The 14980-nt window shown below is 38.9% G+C and overlaps 3 protein-coding genes across 3 annotated transcripts in view; all 3 read left to right on the forward strand.

Moving 5' to 3' along the window:
- The window catches only part of pik3c2a (phosphatidylinositol-4-phosphate 3-kinase, catalytic subunit type 2 alpha), a 67167-nt gene extending 64543 nt beyond the window's left edge, over positions 1-2624 (forward strand). Inside the window, exons 32-33 of the mRNA XM_015059680.1 lie at positions 265-390; positions 1335-2624. Of these exons, the coding sequence (XP_014915166.1) occupies positions 265-390; positions 1335-1517 (309 nt within the window). The 3' untranslated portion in view covers positions 1518-2624. The remainder of the gene's footprint in view (positions 1-264; positions 391-1334) is intronic.
- Positions 2625-5055: 2431 nt separating this feature from the next.
- rps13 (ribosomal protein S13) lies at positions 5056-9738 on the forward strand. Its single transcript, XM_015059682.1, has 6 exons — positions 5056-5139; positions 5651-5699; positions 5780-5858; positions 8294-8463; positions 8577-8677; positions 9666-9738. The coding sequence occupies exons 1-6, from the start codon at positions 5117-5119 to the stop codon at positions 9697-9699; spliced, it is 456 nt and encodes a 151-aa protein (XP_014915168.1). The 5' UTR covers positions 5056-5116; the 3' UTR covers positions 9700-9738.
- Positions 9739-10100: 362 nt separating this feature from the next.
- On the forward strand, positions 10101-14180 carry LOC106964268 (protein phosphatase 1, regulatory subunit 15B-like). The gene is made up of 3 exons (XM_015059681.1): positions 10101-10555; positions 11252-12531; positions 13230-14180. Exons 1-3 carry the CDS (start codon positions 10399-10401, stop codon positions 13452-13454), a joined length of 1662 nt encoding a protein of 553 aa, XP_014915167.1. The 5' UTR covers positions 10101-10398; the 3' UTR covers positions 13455-14180.
- Positions 14181-14980: the final 800 nt, after the last annotated feature.

A 14980-nucleotide genomic window follows, 5' to 3' on the forward strand; every position in this document is an offset into this window, starting at 1 on the left:
TTTGGGTTTTTTTTTTTTTTTTTTTTTTTTTTAGGGATTATTTTTTTTTTTTTTTTTTTTTTTTTTTTTTCTCAGTACAATTGTCACTTTATAGGTCTTAAATTTAATTCACAATGGTTTTAAAATGGTCTTAAAAAGACTTAAATTTGAGTTTGTGCAACCTGCAGAAACCCTGCTAAAATCTCCCCACTAAGAAAACATTTATCAGTGCGACTGTATGTGAACATCTGACCTGAACTGTATTGTCCTCCCTACTTTTTGTAGGTTTCTGAAGACGGAACGGATCCAAACCCATATGTAAAAACCTACCTGCTTCCTGATCCTCACAAGACTTCAAAACGCAAGACGAAGATCTCCAGGAAAACCAGGAACCCCACCTTCAACGAAATGGTGAGGAAACACACCGCAGTAGCTGCGTTTCCATTACAAATGTGCGCAAAACTTTGTCAATATTCCGATAATGTCAAAAATAAATAAATAAACACAATATTGGAGTGTTTCCACTAAATAAGAAATCAAAGTTAATCACGAATAAGCTTATTCAGGACAAAAATTGCAAAAAATTTCACATGCGATATATTCATAATTCAGGCATGGCTCTAGCGCTCATCTATCAACCATCGTTTGCGTCTTATTCAGGCGTTGGAGAGACAAGCCCCTTTATCTTCTAGTCAGCAATTTTACAGATTCACCACGTTGGAATTACAGACAGGTTTTTTATGAACAGTGAGAACTCTGCTTCTGCACGTTTTCTGGAAGAAAAAAACAAAACAATCATCCTCCAACTACTTCCCGTCGTCTTCTTTGGTGTTTCCACCAGTAGTAACATCCGGCTGTTAATCACGCAACTCGTGTGATGTGAAAAAAAAAAACTGTTTCCATTCTAGTTTAGTGAAATACGTTTACTTCAATATGGCTGGAAACCAACCAACTCATGCTCAACACAAAATCTTTTTAATCGAAAAACTTTGTTTGTTTTTTTTAATTGCTGTGTTTCCATTAAGTTAATCTATTTTTCATAATTTCAATTTGTGCAATCTTGCGGTCAATGTAAACGCAGCTACTGACACTTTAAAGAGGCAGCGCTCTGTAAAATCGACTTTTTTTTTTCTTTTTACCTTTACATCATGTTGTAATATTGTAGTCATCAGAAACCTACATGGAGCGTCACATTGATGTTTTCATGCATGTCTGAGAAATCCTTTAATCTCCATAGCAACCATTCAGATGTGCAAAACGCCTAGGTGGGCCTAGCTCCGCCTTTGAGGACGAAGCTCCTCCTCTGACCTTTTGCATGGTCTGTGTTCTAACTTCTGCTCGTCTGTTCTCCCCAGCTGGTGTACAGCAGCTACAGCAAGGAAACCCTCAGCCTGCGGGAGCTGCAGCTGAGCGTGCTCAGCGCCGAGTCACTGCGCGAGAACTACTTCCTGGGCGGCATCACGCTCAGGCTCAAAGACTTTGACCTCAGCAAAGAGACGGTCAAGTGGTACAAACTAACCGCTGTTCCGTACTTCTGACCCCCGCACCCAGGCCGACTCTGACTCTGCCTCTTCGGACGACGACGGACGCATTCGGATCATATGGGAAAGGCCGCAGACGGAGGTTTTACTTGAAGCCACTTCAGCTCCTTATGTCAAAAAAAAAAAAAAAAAAAGCTTCAGAACATCAGGAAACAGATTCATCTTTTCTTTTTTTTTTTTGGTGCGAGATTATCAAATTTAAAATAAAGTTGGGAAAGAAACATTTTATAAGCTGGATCAAACTGAGGGTTTTGTAGTTCTTATGAGATTTAAACACCATTTTATGTGTCTGGGATTTCCTGCGCCAGCTGCGCAGCTCCACAGGTTGTTCCCATATGATATGAATGTGTCGTCTTTCCCCAAAGGGGCAACAGAAGTGAATAACTTACAAACGGGAGCCTCGTTTCTTTTTTTTTTTTTTTTTGTTTTTTTGTTTTTTCACTCTTCTTACTGCCTGAGAAACTAATCAAGATTGTTTCATGTGACAAACAATCTTCTTATTTTGCCTCCTTTAAAAAAACAAAACAAAACTGTAACTAAGAGCTGTAATATTTTGTACATTTTCTTATTAGAGGACCAAAACGGCTTACTTTCAGAAGAGTATCTATATATACTGATGTTTTTTAAGGGATTGAAAGGAGAGACATTTCTACGTGTCATGGTTTATTTCCTATGTGAACACATAGAAAACAGTAGGACTGCCCATCAAACTGAATTAGATCAAATCCAAAGTCACTGTAGGATTTTTTTTCATTTCCCCCAAAATGTGCCAAAACTAACAAATCATCAAAAATAAACCACTTACCATAGGGACTGGAGAAGGGTGCCTTTGTTTTTAACTCATGATTTAGCCTTATTACTAAATATAATTTGCTAAATAATGTGGGATGTCCTTATGAGTAAAAAATGCATCCTGTAAAGCTGAAGTGGTCTGGTGGAAGGTCAGAGCCATCAGGGTTGTTGTAGCAGTTTTTATTCTTTCCCACTAAATTCACACTTTGTTCCATGGTTTTTCTTCTTTCACACAGCACACCTTCACAGAGGTTCATGTATAAGCCTTGAGGCACATTAAATTTTTTTCAATAGTTATCACAAGAAAAAAAAAATTAGGAGCGGAGTCTATCCTGGAATCTGGAAGTGACCTGTTGAAAGCTCCGGCAGCTGAACCGCATCCTCTCCAAGTGCCTACAGAGGTCTAATAATCACACTGTGACCAGAGTAACCGGGCTGAAAAACTGCCCACAAAGTCCAGGAGAAGCAAGGTTTTGTTTTGTTTTATTGTTTTTTTTTCTTCTTCTTAAATGGGAAAATATTATAAATCCTGATCAGAAACTTGGATGTAAAACATCTTCACAAGGGAATATTATCCTGTACAAGCTCATAAACTATCCTCCTCTCTGTGTAACTATGAATCTAAAGTTGTGTTCATATTTAATAAAAACAAAAAGATAAAGATTATTTCTTTTCCTGCATTAGTTTTTACAGGATCTAATGTGAACTGCCTGGTTCTGCTCTTTTTAGTAAGAAATCAAGGAGAGTGTGTGTTAACATGGCCAGTTATTTATTTTTTAATTGGTGACCTCTAGCCTAAGCGATCGGTGTGTACTGTAATCTCTTTCATAAAGCAAATTAAATGTTTTTCAACAAACGCGACGTGCTCCTTCCTGCCTGTCACGTTTTAACGTTGCAGTATAAATCATGTTAGTTGTGCTTTTGTTTCCATTTTGATCAATGAACCTCTTTCTGAGGCCCATCCGTGCTGACGGACCAGGTGTCACAGAATCACCCAGGATACCTTTTTACATCCATAATTCTACTTCCTGGCTGATGTGTTGAGATGTTGTTCAATATTTTTGCCATAATGTTCTCTCTTGGTGATTTCATATGTTTTGTAAAGTGCACCAGTTCCTCCTGCAGCAGAATACTAGTACATGATGGTGCCACCCCTGTGTGTCAGATGGTTTCCCCTTTTTTCCCTCGAAATGCGACGATTATGACCAAACGTTTAAAGAGCCAGCACTATGTAAGATCTGCTTCTTTTTAGCTTTACATCTTGTTACAATATTGTAGTCATCAGAAACATAATGGAGTGTCACCTTGATGTTTTCATGCATATTTGAGAATCCTTTCATCTCCATGGCAACCATTCATCGGTGCAAAATGCCTGGGTGGACCTAGCTCCGCCTTCGAGGATGAAGCTCCTCGTCACAGCTAGTTTCCAAGCTTCTGCCTAACAAAGCAGTCCTCAACCTGTGATTCCCCCTCTCAGCTCCTTCAGACTAGCCAGCAAGCAGCAATTGGCAAACTTCTTGTGAAATGCTGGTAAAAATGTTGTTAAAGGGTTAATAGTGGAGCCATGCTGTGGTGACTTCCTAAAAAAGCAGATTTTAAAGGGACAGAGACCCAGTTTCAACCCAGTTCAAGTAAAATTTCTATTAAGTTATATTTTATGTTTCTAGCATTTTTATAACAGGCTAAAAATAATAAAGAACCAAGTAAAATTTCTAAATATAGATTTAATGTAGATATTAGCAGGGTTCTATTTATTTTTTATTTTTTTGATTGAATAAATGCATTGAATTTCCACAACAAGATGGGAAATAAATGTACCAGTAATATTTATTTAGATCTATTTCAGTTGATGGGATAGAAACTACATGGAAAAAATATCCCATAGAAGACAATATATCAACACTTGCAAAATGTTTTATTTTAAAACCTAAAAATAGAAATAAAATGGTTGCTCTCTAGAAATGTTTAATATAGCAAATATTTATCAAAAATTGTGGAAATATTGTCATATTTCAAAAATATATTGCAGCTTTAAAGTTTTATTTAGCCAGACTGAAGGCAAAAATGTCTCTTTGCATCATAAAGACTCATGATACAGACATAAAAGGAATGGTTTTAATAAATTGTTTAAATGTATAGTCATCGTACTTTTACTAGAAGCCTTTTCAGTTAAACTATACTGTAAAACACAAACATTTGTTCAGACACCTTTTTCTAAATATCTTGTAAAAAAAAAAGTTAATTTACATTTCTTTTTAACTGATCTATCTTTCAGCCACATTTTCAAATTATTCCAGAGCTTGACTCCAAATAATTATGGATGCAATTCTGCGGTTATAAAGTGACGTGATAACATTTATTTAACGCTATGACTTAGTTAACATATTTGTATCTGAGAAAATGACTAAAGCAATGGTTGAGCCGATTTTTAGTTTTCTTATTATTTGTAAACTAGAGCGGATACATTCTAATGGCCAGTTGCATTTATTTGTCTAAAATTATTATTATTCAGATATTTATGTGGAATTTGGCAAGAATTTCGGAACAGTGATGAATAACACGCAGCTTTCTCCGGAACGGATCTGAATAAAGATGGAGAACTTACAAGGCATTTCCATTAAAACGACACAACCGCTTTTAAACATAATTAGGTCGATGTTTTTAATGCTAATAATCAAAAAAGCAGAGCCACTTTTTATGAGAGCGCCTACAGGAAATCGTCTCACGTATCTACGCCACTTCCGACGCAGGCGCAAAATCGTTTCTTCTGTCGCGTGTGCGGCCTCTCTTCCTCTACCGCCATCATGGGTCGCATGCACGCTCCCGGGTGAGCTCTCTTTTTAACATTAAAAGTTAGTTTTAAACGGCGGCAGGTCGGGTTTTGTCTCACAACAACGTTGGTAAACATGTAAATGTCGACTGTGGTGTAAAAAAAATGTAACTTTACATTGTTGCAAAACGGAAAAAAGGAGCATAGACGGACCTTCAGATGCTTGTCTATTTCTAGCTAGCTTACATTAGCAGCTCGACACCGTTGCGGTTCAAAGAGGTGTTACTTTATGATAACATCTTCCAGATTATATATATTTTAAGCCCAAAAAATAATCGTCAAAGTCCAAGCACATTTAAGTTATATAAACCAAAGTTTCTGAATGCATGTATTAGTCTCGGTATGTATCGTTAGCAGATGTTTGAAGCTAGCATTAGCCGGCCTTTTCGCTTCCACGAGCTCAATAATAGCTTTTTACCGTGTTATTTTCCATATGTTAACTGTTGTACTGACTCCTTTAGTGTTTTCCCCAAACTGTTGATTAAATTATTTCTTTTCCCATTTTCAGAAAGGGCTTGTCCCAGTCAGCTCTGCCTTACAGGCGCAGTGTTCCCACTGTAAGTACGCCTTATATTTCTACTGGATCGGTCTTGATGGTCTGTTGTTCTGGTTAGTAACGCAGATGTTGTTTTCATAGTGGCTCAAGCTCACATCTGATGATGTGAAAGAGCAGATCTTCAAGCTGGCCAAAAAGGGTCTGACTCCCTCTCAGATTGGTAAGTTATACAATGTTAAAAGTGCTGAAACTGGTTAGATTCAGGAACTGGTGATTGTTTTAGAGAGCCTCGACATTCCAGTAATATTCCATATTATTTCTTTCTTTCTTTTTTTTTTTTTTTTTTTTTGCTTGCAGACACTTAAGATTATATTAAAATCTTGAATTATCTTACAGCATTTTAAAAGCCAAATGTTTGGGGTATTTTGTCTTAATTCTACATTGAAATCTGAAAAGCTAAGATCAAGAAAAAATGTTTTAAAAGTTGCCATTGTTGTCATTCATCGGCAATAAATCTAATACTTTTTCGAAATAAACCTTAAAGTTTAACCTGAGATTAAGAATATTTTCTCTTTGTTATGCAAACATAAAAAAAACTCTTTGAAGTAATCGATTTTGTTGGAATGAATGTTTTGAGCTAAAAATGGGGATTAAAAAAATAAGAAATTAAATTCTGTTTAAGATTTCCTTTAATCATTTGTGAAGGAACAGTAATCACTTGTTGGATTAAACTCAAACCCAGCAATGAGGAAAGATAGAAGTGGCAATTTCATGACACTATACTCAATAACATATCTACTAGAGCTGCGTGAAATATCGCAAGATTCATATCATAAAGAACTGCTTAGAGGGAAATAATTGTTGGCTAATATAGTTATGAACTTGCATTCTAGATGCTGATGTAATATTTAGCCAGTTGGACAGTTTCACAGCAGCAGATGTTCACAGCATCTGCTGTGAGCATGCTTCCATGACTTTTAAATGCTAAAAAGTCATGGAAGCAAACAGGAGACAATAAAATGGGGATATATTGCAGCTGATGCTGACATTGAACGATGTGGCTGAGAAATGTTCTGCGATATTTCATATCAATCTATTGATAATTATTTATTAGTTTTTTGTTTTTTTCTTTGCTTTAAGTATCTGAAATACTGCCAAACTGGTTTAGTGACATTTCCTGTTTTATCCACAGTTTGTATTTAAATCCTGGTTTTTTGTTTTGAGTAGGAAGTGCAAGGTACTCGAGGCAGATTGTTGCTAGGTAACACCCACCTTGCTTAGCTGGCCATGAGAAGTTGAGCTGCCTGCACCTCCCAGAATGCTGTGCGCTTCTTGATCAGAGTTCAAATTATTGAATATTCTATGGGTGCTGTGGTGGTGCAGGGGCAAATCACAATCTATGTATTGAGGCCTTAGTCCTCATGCCAGTGGTCAGAGGTTCGATTCCCGGCCTGGTGACATTTGCTGCATGTCTTCCCCCTCTATCATAACCCTCCTTCCTGTCAAACTGCTTTCAAATAAAGGCCACTAGAGCCAACAAAACCTTAAAAATATATATATATTGAATATTCTATCAGGCGTATTATCTGTTGATATTGATCATTTGTCTATTACAATATATATTATTGATTTATTGTCCAGCCCTGTGCCACCCTGTTACCGACTGCTGGACTTTAGGACACCTGGCAGTGAATTCAATAAAATGCCATACTTTGTTGTGTTCAAACATGGCTTAGTTACTATTGCTAACCTGGAGTTTTCATCTTTTTGTTTTTGTGTGTGTGCAGAGTAAAACTTAGGAATGGCTACCAGCATTTAGCCTTTAGCTGGGAGGGGAATAAAATTTAATCGCAATCCACAAAATAAAGATTTAGTTAATATGAATTTTCAGTTTACAATACAATTTTTCATTTTTTGCATTTAGATCCTTGTAGAACCTGATTCTAACACTGAGAGAGCCAGTTAAAATCAATGTTCAGAACTCGAGACACTGACCATCAGTCAATATATATAGTTAAATAATATCAAATAAATATCACATTTAGCACAGAAACATATTGACATGATTCAGTGCTCTGTTGAGACAGGTTAGAATTACATTTCTGCTTCAAATCATTTAGCATCTGGTTTGACACCTGACAATTAAGTTGCTGTATAGAAATATTCAGAGTTCATGGTCTCTTATATTTGTATGAACAGGTTTCCGAAAAACTGTTAAATTGTAGCCGATTTCTTAGTATTTCATGATTTACCCTTTTCTGTCTCATCAAATTATTTAACTACCGAGAGAAACAAATGCTAGACAGACCAGCACAAAATGTTTGATATGAAATGAATTCAAAGCTGAGTGTTACAAAACATTTGGCTTAATCTCTACAGGTATTTTAAAATTGCTACTTGCTCAGATATAAAGTTGTTAATGATCTAGAAATTCTATCACTCATTGTTTACATAACATCACCTTCCTAAATAATGGCTTATGTTTTTTTTTTTTTGCCAAAAGATGACAGGCATAAAAAAAAGTCACATTGGACAAAAAAATAACTTTGGGCATAATTTCAGGAATGTGACTCCTGAAATTATGACTTCACTCAGTTTCCTTGTGTTTGAGTCTCTGGCTTTCCAGTCATTTTTGCTTTTCTTTTCCCTGCTCAGGTGTGATCCTGAGGGATTCCCACGGTGTTGCCCAGGTGCGTTTCGTCACTGGCAACAAGATCTTGAGGATCCTCAAGTCCAAGGGTCTGGCGCCTGACCTGCCTGAGGATCTGTACCACCTCATCAAGAAGGCTGTGGCGGTCAGGAAGCACTTGGAGAGAAACAGAAAGGTTCAAATTTTGGATATTAAACAATATTAAAACTTGTTTTGTATTTTTTTAAGCTTAGTGTTTTTCATTTTGAAGGTTTCCACTATAATTCACATTCTTTTTGACGTTTGCAGGATAAGGATGCCAAGTTCCGCCTGATTCTCATTGAGAGCAGGATCCACAGGCTGGCCCGTTACTACAAGACCAAGAGAGTACTGGCCCCCAACTGGAAGTAGTATGTATTCCCTGTTTACTGAAACATTCCTTATTCCTGCTGTAGTTGAAGAGTTGACTCTATATTATATTGAAGAGTTGACTCAAAATATTTGGTAAAATTAACTTGAACATTTTAAGTCTCCCATCTGGTAAGAAAATTTGACAATTTTTTATTTGTAGTGCATTAGATGCTTGGAGGTAATGCACAGTTCATTGTCCTGCTCTTCACTTGTTAAGAGTTGTGATATTTCTGTTGTGCTAGAAAAAGCTGGAGGTAAATTAGCAGAATGGCTACTTGGTGCCGTCTCTGCCAGTCCCCTTCACACATTTCAGTTCATGTTGGTGGTCTGTATAGCTGAGGTCTGCAGCCGGTGGCTCAAGCCAGCTTGCTTTTGTGTGTAATTTACCTGCACACCATTCTTTTTTGTTGTTAAATAGCTACCTATATCTTTTTTCTATAAATATTACATGGACTTGCTCTATAAATTACTTTTTTAAATCAAAGCTATAAAATAAGTTTTATTAAACAAAGAACACGTCAATGGCGTTTTTAGAACAGGCAATATCCTGTTTGCCAGACCAGCAGGATATTTGACACTGATAAAAAAGCGAGTTGTCCTGCAATATTAAAAAAAATTCCTATTGGAAACTTTTGCATTTGCTTACATTAATAAACATTAAAGTTAAATATTAAACTTTTTTAGATGCAAAATTGTACTACCTGATGCAACTGTGGTTTGAAATTTACAAAAATGTTATTTGAGGAATACTGGTGTTTGAGGTGCTGAACTTGAAGCCAAAGGCTTTTGTAGTTATTTAAAGGTTGTTCAGTTTTGACCTAAACTAATAAACAGGCATTACTGTTTTTTATAGACTTGTAGCACAATATGTCAATCATGTGTAATGTTTTATCTAACATTATCTTATGTATGGTAAGCTGTTAACATGTGAGTATAAGTTTTTAAGTGGTGCGAATCTTTAATTGTAATTTTTTTCTCTCTTTACAGTGAGTCCTCTACAGCTTCTGCTCTGGTGGCATAAACTCAATCCATTTTGAATAAATAAAACAATTTAAATTCATAAGTATGTGATTGTCTTTATTTATGTTGCTTAAATACCCTCTTAAGCCCACAAAACATATAAAGGTTCATTATTACTGTGTGGTTGCTCCTCTGTTTATAGCATTGTTGGCTCCAAGTCATGTTTTTTTGCGTTAGCTGAAATGAAACGGCTTCTACTGATGAGAATTTTGTTTTTGATTCATGTGAAATTCTTGCCTTTTCTTTACGTCATCTTGTTGTTAGCCTACATGAATATCAGGGGCTGCTAGGAGGACTTTCCTGGTTACCGTGGAAATTACGGGCACTTTCTATGCGTCATACGTGACTGTAAGCGCGAGCTGGATTCTGAGTGATTGACAGTTGGGCTGTCCAATCCACTGCCAGACGTGTCGACGTCACCGCGTGTATTTAAGGACTTCTGTTGCAACAACAAGACACTCACTCCTACTACAACGTAGACACAATACTAGAGAAACATGGCGTACCTGTTGGAGCGTATTTGACGAAGGAGCGCAAAAATGGCAAAAACCAGCCAGAGAATGAAGCGACAACACTCGAGCGCATATCTGTCACCGACACATACGCGGAGTCTGTTGGTTTTGGACGAGGAATACCAGAATACGTGAGGATATTTTCAGTAACGGTGGCCGTAATCCGAGAAGAAAGAAGTGGGGAGAAAATGGCTCCTACAGTCGCGAGCGGCTCAGAGCGGACGGCCATGGAGAGGTTCGGCGGCGGAGGGATGGCGCTTCTTCCCTGGACAAAACAGATGCTCACCGTGCTGTGGGAACAGCTTCGGTTGCTGGTTCAGGTCATCTATTACACTTTTATTTCAGGTAAGAACAAGGCAAAGTGACGAGCGCGTTTTCTTTCTTTTCTTCATTTGATACATTTTCTCAAATTTAGCGACAGGGAAATATTTTTTAATTTGATTAAACGGAAGGTTACGTTTTCTTTTGTCTGAATTGTGCAAGAAATATTCTTTCACGTTGTGTAAAGATTTTTTATTTCTTTGATACATTTTTCCCAAATTTAGCTAATTTAACGAGACATGAAAATGTTTTTGACATTCGAATTCATTTAAGATTACCTACTTTTTTTTCTTAATACTGAAAAATGTGCAACATATATTTAGCCTAGTGGTGTATGAGTTTGTATCATTTGGAGGAAGAAAGTAACTTTAAAACAGTTTAGGTTCATATTCAGGAAGGCACAATATAAAATAATTGTTTTTTTAGTGGCATGTAAGCTAAAGCTGGTCTGCAATTCGGCTCTTGATTCTTATTAACTAGTAGCCTTCTTTACTGAAAGTCAACATACCAGGAATCGGTAAAAAATAAAAATAAAATAAAAAATTAGTGTTGTATAATTTTCATAATGAAATTAGAATATAAGTAGATATAGAGAGCAATGTAATGAGTCATGATTGGAAATAGCTGTGATGTAAATGCAAAGTGATGGGATTGACTTCCACATAACCATTTTTACTCCTGGATTTATTTAGATACTTATATTTTTCTGTTCTCCTCCAGTTTTCCAGATGTTCAGGTTTGAGGTCCACGTCAGAATCACAGACGAAACAGGCGAGCACATCCAGCACATGGGCACGGCCTCCAACACTCCCGAATCCTTCCTGTTCTCATCCTTGTTCGACGGCGAAAACGGCGTCATGGTCGGCGGTTCCAACCCCCTCTCCAACTTCTGCGCCGACGTCGGCGACCCGTTTGCCGGAAAGGCCACTGCCGAGGCCCTGCTCTCCAGCCTGCGTGCCGACGACCTGTGCTGTGGCCTGGTCGACGACTTTGTGTCCAGGACGGGCGGCGCTGACGACGGCCTCCTGCTCGGACACCAGTCCACCTGGAAAATGGGCTTCCCCGGCGACTGGAACATCTTCATGTCCAGTGACGGCTGTAGCTCCAGCGACGCCTGCCTCAGAAGCTGCGACAAAGCTTTCAAATCCAAAGAGAGAGCTTTCAAACAGGAGACGTCAGAGGAGGACAGAAGCTCTCAGTGGAGCAGCGAGGAAGAGCCCAACGTCGTGGAGTTCGAGAGCGAAGAGAGCAAGGAGCTTTGGGAGTCTCTGTCGAAATCCAGCGATCCGTACAATCCCTTCTTTTTCTCCGCCTGCATCTCGACCAACTCTGACATGGGGAGAAGTAAAACCGACGTCAAAACCTGCGGTGACGCAGACCTGAAGGCCAGCGAGGAGTCGATGGGGGCGCCGCGGCTGAACGCGTGGGTGTGTCGCTCTGATAGCGAGAGCAGCTGGAGCAGCTGGGCCGGCTCCGAGTGTTCCAGCCCCGACGTCGACAAGGAAGAAAGCGACAAGCTCTGGGAGTTCTTCAGCAGTCCAGAAGACCCGTACAACCCCTTATACTTCACTGCCAGCACAACCAGCAGCCCCTCTCTCAAAACCAAACCCCCCTCAACGTGTAAACAAGCCTCACTCCCCACACCTCCTCCCAAAACCAACGACGAGACGGAGAGGCAAAGCAGTCGTCCTCCATCAGAGGATGACGACAACGAAGAGCTGATCTGGGAATCTCTCGGCCAAAAGGACGACCCCTATCACCCGCTGAACTTCAAAGCTTGCCTCCAGAGCACCTCGCCGTCGCTCAAACCCATCGATCCAAATCCATCCGTAAAGACCAGGAAGCAGATAAAAGCATCCAAACCTGCTCTGCCGGACAGAAAGTTAAAGCAGCACCGCCATCAGGACAAAAGACTGGTGCCATGGAAGAGACCCGAGCCGACGTCTCGGTTACCTGCTGAGGGAAATACGGAAAAGAAGGCCGGCACCAGGCAAAAGAAGGTTCATAGACTTTATTATTTCAATTAAGATTTAAAAAAGATGGGGAACTCAGTGAGCTGAAGAGTAGAGTAGAAAGAAATGCCCTTTATGACCCCTTGAAGATTTTTACAATGTAACTCATATAACATATTATCATATCGAGTCTAAATTTAACTGGACAGAGGGAGTGTCTGCTCTTAGGGACTGAAAGGGAGAGATAAGAGTTATTTCCTGTTTCAGTGACACATGCTCAGCCGCTGTGGGTTCAGCTGAGCTGTTTGTTTTTGTCGATTAGCAACGCCTCTGGTCGTCATGACTAATCCTGGTCATGTGACTCCAGCGAGTCAGGAGAATTTGACTGCAGCGCTGGCTAGCTCAAGTTTCAGCAGTGTTGCAAAACCAGAATATGTAGAGCTAGACAAAGTCAAAATACTTGGACAGTTTTCAGTTTGTAATATTTATATTTTGAGATATGACCCACTGGTTCTCTTTATTTCCTTCTAAGGACTATAGCATAATGAGAAGAAAAATGTGCTGCTTCTTTTTAAATTGGCCATTTTTCTTAACTAACCCATCAAGCGCCATTTAGAGTGATCGACACTAAATCAAAGGAAAATGGCCCCATCTTTAGATTAGTGCAACTTGAAAAAACGACATTTTTAATGAAGTTCTATAGCTAAAAGAAGTAAAAAAAAATTCTCCATTCTTTTTTGTTTCAGGTGCAATTTTCTCCCCTCGTCCAAGTCCACGTCATGCGGACCTGGCCCTTCGCCCGCCAGGCGTCCCGTAAAGGTCACTGGGAGGAACTGGCGAGAGACTGCGACCGCTTCCGGAGGCGGATCGCGGACACGGAGCAGGCCGTGGGCTACTGCCTCACCCAGCCTCACAGGGAGAAGATGCGGGCGTACCTGGACAGTGCCTTGAATCAGACGAAAGGGTCCTGAATATTTCATTTCTTTTGTGGATGAAAAATTAAATTGTGATTGGTTGCAATGCAACAGTGATTTTTTTGGTTGTTGTTATTTTTTTAGGCCAATTAGAAAATTTGATGTTAGGCCATTTTAAATGTTCGGTGTCAAGTTGAACAACTTTGTACCTCAAGAGGTTTTTTTATACATTGTGTAACTGTTGCACTGACTGACTCTTTCTCATGTTAACCTCAGCATTAATGTGTGGAATGTTGTTTTTTTGTATGCCTTATATACTGACCTAGTAATGTAACCAACTAATGCTCTGTGGGGCTTTTCGTCCTTTATTTTTTACCATTGGCTTGAAGAGTTTCTGCTTGTTTTTTCTATGTGTGCAGAAACCACAGCGGTGAATCTTGGGGTTTAAGTAGAGAGTGATGATGTCATCAGAAAGCAGAGCTTTACGTTACAAAGTGTTTTGAGAACAAATATATGTAAGCATGATGGAAACATCGACTTCTGGTGCAATTTGTGTTGTGCTGTTGATATATTTATGCTTTTGTCTTGTTTTTGTTTTTTTATGTGTATTTATACTTTGGGCGCTGCCTTTTAGCGTTGAGTGAAAAGGCAAGTTTTTGACGAGACTCGGAACACTTTGATCAATGTGAGCCACTCAGCTTCTCATGGTAACATCATGTAGTTTGTTGGTAGCAAATTGATTGTAGCTACATTGTTCAGTCAATAAAATTTGTCACAGTACGATTTACCTTGCGTTTTTTTTAATCATCCCGATTAAAAAGGTGGGCAAAGTCAGAAGGTGAACTATTAATGAAGTGTTTGTGTAAGGAGATCTAATGCAGAGGTTAAATTTTACAAAAAAGAAGTCGGGTTGGACTGGACTGCTGTGATTCACAAAATATGACTATTTTCAGGGTGTTTACAGATCATTTGAAAAAACAAAAACACATGATTAACATGATGGAGCCTCATTTAAAAATGTAAATGGACAATCAAACCATCCACTTCTAAAGAAAGCCACATTCACTCATTCACACTAACACAGATACTAGCGACCTCCGGTTAAATGCTTTGCCCAGGGGCACATCCGTATGTGACAGGGAAGTTATTACTGCATTTTTTAAAAGGTTTTTTCTTACAGGAATGTAAGTTGTGAGAGAGGGGGAAGACATGCTGCAAACGCTGACGTCGTTGGCCGTGTCTGGCTCGCGCCCGGTATGATACACCGAGGGTCGCGCGCTCTACCGCTGCGCATATGACTCGAGTGATTTTCCACATTCTCATTGAGTTTAAGTCTATTTTGATATGAGGCTTAAGTAGTATTTAATATAACCGGTTAATAAATGTATTATTTCACAAAAAAAAAAAAAAAAAACGTACCCAGAATTTTAGGTTTTTGTAGATGAGGATATACCAAGTTGATAGTTGTTAGGCTAGTCACTTAGTTTGCGTAATGTAGCTAAAAGACAGCATTACCATTACAAGACTGACCAGTGGTGTCTCTTCGGTTTTCACACCATGACTGTCGGCAGAACGCGGTTCTC

Source organism: Poecilia latipinna, unplaced genomic scaffold (assembly GCF_001443285.1).
Source record: "Poecilia latipinna isolate Pla-1442-1.1 unplaced genomic scaffold, P_latipinna-1.0 Scaffold1648, whole genome shotgun sequence".
NCBI classification, from domain to species: Eukaryota; Metazoa; Chordata; class Actinopteri; order Cyprinodontiformes; family Poeciliidae; genus Poecilia; species Poecilia latipinna.

What these genes read in the sequence shown, in the direction of transcription:
- LOC106964268 (XM_015059681.1), top strand. Translation starts at nt 10,399, where the DNA reads ATGGCTCCTACAGTCGCGAGCGGCTCAGAGCGGACGGCCATGGAGAGG. An exon ending in CTATTACACTTTTATTTCAG is followed by an intron (nt 10,556 to 11,251) that starts GTAAGAACAAGG and finishes GTTCTCCTCCAG; the next exon opens with TTTTCCAGATGTTCAGGTTT. An exon ending in CCGGCACCAGGCAAAAGAAG is followed by an intron (nt 12,532 to 13,229) that starts GTTCATAGACTT and finishes TTTTTGTTTCAG; the next exon opens with GTGCAATTTTCTCCCCTCGT.
- rps13 (XM_015059682.1), top strand. Translation starts at nt 5,117, where the DNA reads ATGGGTCGCATGCACGCTCCCGG. An exon ending in ACAGGCGCAGTGTTCCCACT is followed by an intron (nt 5,700 to 5,779) that starts GTAAGTACGCCT and finishes TTGTTTTCATAG; the next exon opens with TGGCTCAAGCTCACATCTGA. An exon ending in TCTGACTCCCTCTCAGATTG is followed by an intron (nt 5,859 to 8,293) that starts GTAAGTTATACA and finishes TTCCCTGCTCAG; the next exon opens with GTGTGATCCTGAGGGATTCC.